A 3,330-nucleotide genomic window follows, 5' to 3' on the forward strand; every position below is an offset into this window, starting at 1 on the left:
CATAGAAAAAAATGGACCTGGGCATGCGTCCTCACCCCGGTGACCTTGATGACCTTCATCGGCAATCCATCCCACCCCTACCCTTTACCTCCTACCCCCCCTTCTCAGCCTCTGACCGCAAAATTCAGCGAACCATCTTCTTGCCTTACTCTTCCATCAAGCTTCATTCTCAATCTTCACTGAATAGTTCGAAAAATATCGTTTCGAGTACGTTGATCAATCGATACACCATGGGTGTTGGGATCTATGAATCTGGACATGCCAGACATGTTCCTGGAACAGCTACGCTTTACGAAGACCAAGGTGCAGAAGAGGCTCCCAGTAGAACCAGTCATCTCAAACACGGGACTGGAAAAGATTCCCAGCTTCTACTTGTTCCTCAGCCATCAGACTCACCCAATGACCCTTTGGTTGGTTTCATTTAAAATTTCCCTTAAATTCTCTTTGCGACAGGTGGGTTTGGTCTGGTTGAGCTGACGTCTATAACAGAATTGGCCACTGTGGAAGAAAGATCTTACCCTCTTCGTCTTATGTCTTACCGCTGGCGTCGGTCGGTTTTCCCACTTGATCGATTTGAGAGCGAAACGGCTGCTGACTCGATTAAAGCTGCTGCTCTTGGCCCAGCCATTGCGCCGATCAACAAAATGTTGGTCGACGAATTCAAAACTACCTATCAAGTTACTGCAAGGTTTGCTGGTTGGCAGTTTTGGCCTGCTGGAATTGCTGGACTCTTTGGATCTGCAGTTGGGAGAGTTTGGGGTAAACGTCCGGTTTATATAGTTTCTACACTTCTCCTCTTCATTGGTGCGGTCTGGAATGCACTCGCGCAAAATACAGATAGCTTCTTGGGAGCAAGAATCCTACAGGTACTTGAACTTTTTTATTTTTTATTTTTTATTTTTTTTTCGTATGAGGAATCTGGGGGGTAAAGGTTTTTGCTTATCTTCAATTTAGGGATTTGGGCTGGGAGCATTTGAAACGATTGTTCCTTCCACTGTTGGGGACATGTACTTTGTAGGTTTTCAGGAGCTAGTGATGTATCACTTTAGATGACTAACAAGGTTAGGTTCACCAACGTGGAAAACGTATCGCTTTCTACAACCTTACTTTCTTAGGAAGCACCTATTTCATGCCGGTTTTGGGTGGATTCATATCCACAAGACATGGCTGGCGCACTCAATTCCAGATAATCAGTGCCTTCCTCGGGCCGGTTTTAATTCTAGTTATCCTCCTAGTCCCGGAACACGCTTATAATCGGCCTGCGATTTTCGATACCGATCTTCACTCTAGCAGTGATCTAAGTGAACTGGATGAGCAATTAGGGAAGAATGATGGTGCTAGGACCGAGGGAGTTGTAGGGGTGGGTGAAAATCCAGTAACTGGAAATGGTGCGGAAGAAGAGAGAACCACATTGCCGGAGGGAGTTGTATCTGCGACGGAGACACCTGCCACTTTAAACAATGAAGCAGCTATTGTAGCGGACTCAAGTGAAGAGAGGAAGACTTGGGTACAAGAGCTCAAGATTTACAATGGAAGGTTCTCAGATGAGAGCTTTTTCAAGTTGATATTCACGCCCTTTGCCTTGTTTTTGTACCCTGCTACGTTGTGGGCGTTCTCGTTTCAGGGAACCTTCATTACTTGGGTGTGTGCTTTATTTTATCGGCATTAGCCCTTCGAATTGGCTAATACTTGGGAACACAGGGAATCGCCGTATCCGTGGTTCTTGCCCAGATGTTTGCCGGGCCTCCTACCAACTTCGGTCCGGAAGAGCTCGGATACATGTACGCCGCGCCCTTCCTTGGGGCGCTCGGCGCATATATCTTTGGCGCTTTCGTCTCCGACTGGTCAGCCAAGTGGATGGCGCGTAAAAACAAGAACACCTACGAACCGGAGTTTAGAATCTTGCTTGTCGTTCCGGTTGCATTTTTCGGATTGCCTGGGCTATATGCGTATGGCCATGTCGCTGATTTACACCTGCATTGGATTGTTCCGTCTGTCCTCTACGGGTTCTTGACATTTGGGGTTGTTGTGAGTTGCACTGTGACCTTCTCTTATATTCTTGATGCGCATCGAGACATTGCGATAGAGATGATGGTTTCAATGCTGTTGCTAAAGAACTTTTTCGCCTTTGGGTGCACCTATTTCTTGGTTGATTGGGTGTATAGCGATGTAAGACCTTTTCCTGAGCTGTCAAGATCCTCTGCTAATTACGGTACCAAAATAGGGCCCTGCAAGAGTTTTCGACATCCTCGGAGCGATACAGACAGCCGTTTGCGTCTTATCCATCCCCATGTACATTTTCGGAAAGGCCCAGCGCGACTTCATGGGGAGGCATAACCTGCTTAAGAAGTGGGGATTGTATCCAAAGTCGGCAGCGAGTGCACTTCCTGTTGCCTAATCTTAGTTTACACCGCGATGTATGAGAGTTTCGGTGGGCTAGATGCGGGGGCATAAGTTTGTTTTGCAGGTTTTGGTGAAGCATAGATTTCTGTAAATAGAAAGGTCCGAAATTTTCGCCCTTGGATTGGATGCTTGTGAGGAATTGGGATTGCGGTTCTTGTATCTGTGACTGCTGTGCTAAATGTGCGCAGGGGTTGGAGTGGTTGGAGTTTCCTGTGCTGATGCTTGGGCTTCAAGTTATTTCCAACTTAGGGTGACCCTAATGTGGATGGTCTCAGTCATCCTGGGAGCTGTATGATATGTCAGAACGTAGCTAAGCCAGTATCATACTTGGACCGGTGGTTATTCCCATCGGCAACCTATCTGGCACGACAGCCCCCGCCACAAATTAACTGTAGGGCACACTAACCCGGGGAGCCATTGGGTAAAAAAGGCAAATCTTCCTACTAGCGGGATAAGTACTTGTTCCCATGGTAATATTTTGTGAAATACCTAGCTAGTGCAGTGGCTAATATGAAAAGAGCCAATTAACCCCTGTGTACTCAGCAGGAGCATTCCTGCTCAGAAATGAATTATTATTGAACGATCTATCACGTAGCGCAGGAGAATTAAAAAATCCTGCCCTACAGGAACTAAGAAATTGAGGTGGCAGTATCCGACTCCAGACCCATATCCTAAAGGAAGAGGTCCGCGATAGGCGGGGCAACAGGAAGAAAAAGACTAAGATCAAATTTTCTTCCCTTTCCCTATCCCGGGCACTATTTTCAATAGACACTGCTGCTCTCATTCACACCCCATGCAGACCAGCGGATCTGATCTCGATATGCGTTCACTCTATAGAAGGGCCGATAGAAGAGCTGGACCGACTCAACGCTCGCGTTGATTGTCTGGGGTGAATGAGCTCTAATCACGGCTTCTTCCCGCAGCAAG

At 47.0% G+C, this 3,330-nt stretch overlaps 1 protein-coding gene across 1 annotated transcript; it reads left to right on the plus strand.

The window, feature by feature from the left end:
• Positions 1-230: 230 nt before the first annotated feature.
• GSTUM_00000143001 (uncharacterized protein) lies at positions 231-2,398 on the plus strand (the record flags this gene model as incomplete). The annotated part of the gene is made up of 8 exons (XM_002835368.1): positions 231-410; positions 490-550; positions 607-866; positions 955-1,014; positions 1,067-1,642; positions 1,702-2,028; positions 2,089-2,169; positions 2,225-2,398. The coding sequence occupies 8 exons, from the start codon at positions 231-233 to the stop codon at positions 2,396-2,398; spliced, it is 1,719 nt and encodes a 572-aa protein (XP_002835414.1).
• Between the last annotated feature and the right edge of the window lie 932 nt (positions 2,399-3,330).

Source organism: Tuber melanosporum (genome assembly GCF_000151645.1).
Source record: "Tuber melanosporum whole genome shotgun sequence assembly, scaffold_105, strain Mel28".
Classification (NCBI taxonomy): domain Eukaryota; kingdom Fungi; phylum Ascomycota; class Pezizomycetes; order Pezizales; family Tuberaceae; genus Tuber; species Tuber melanosporum.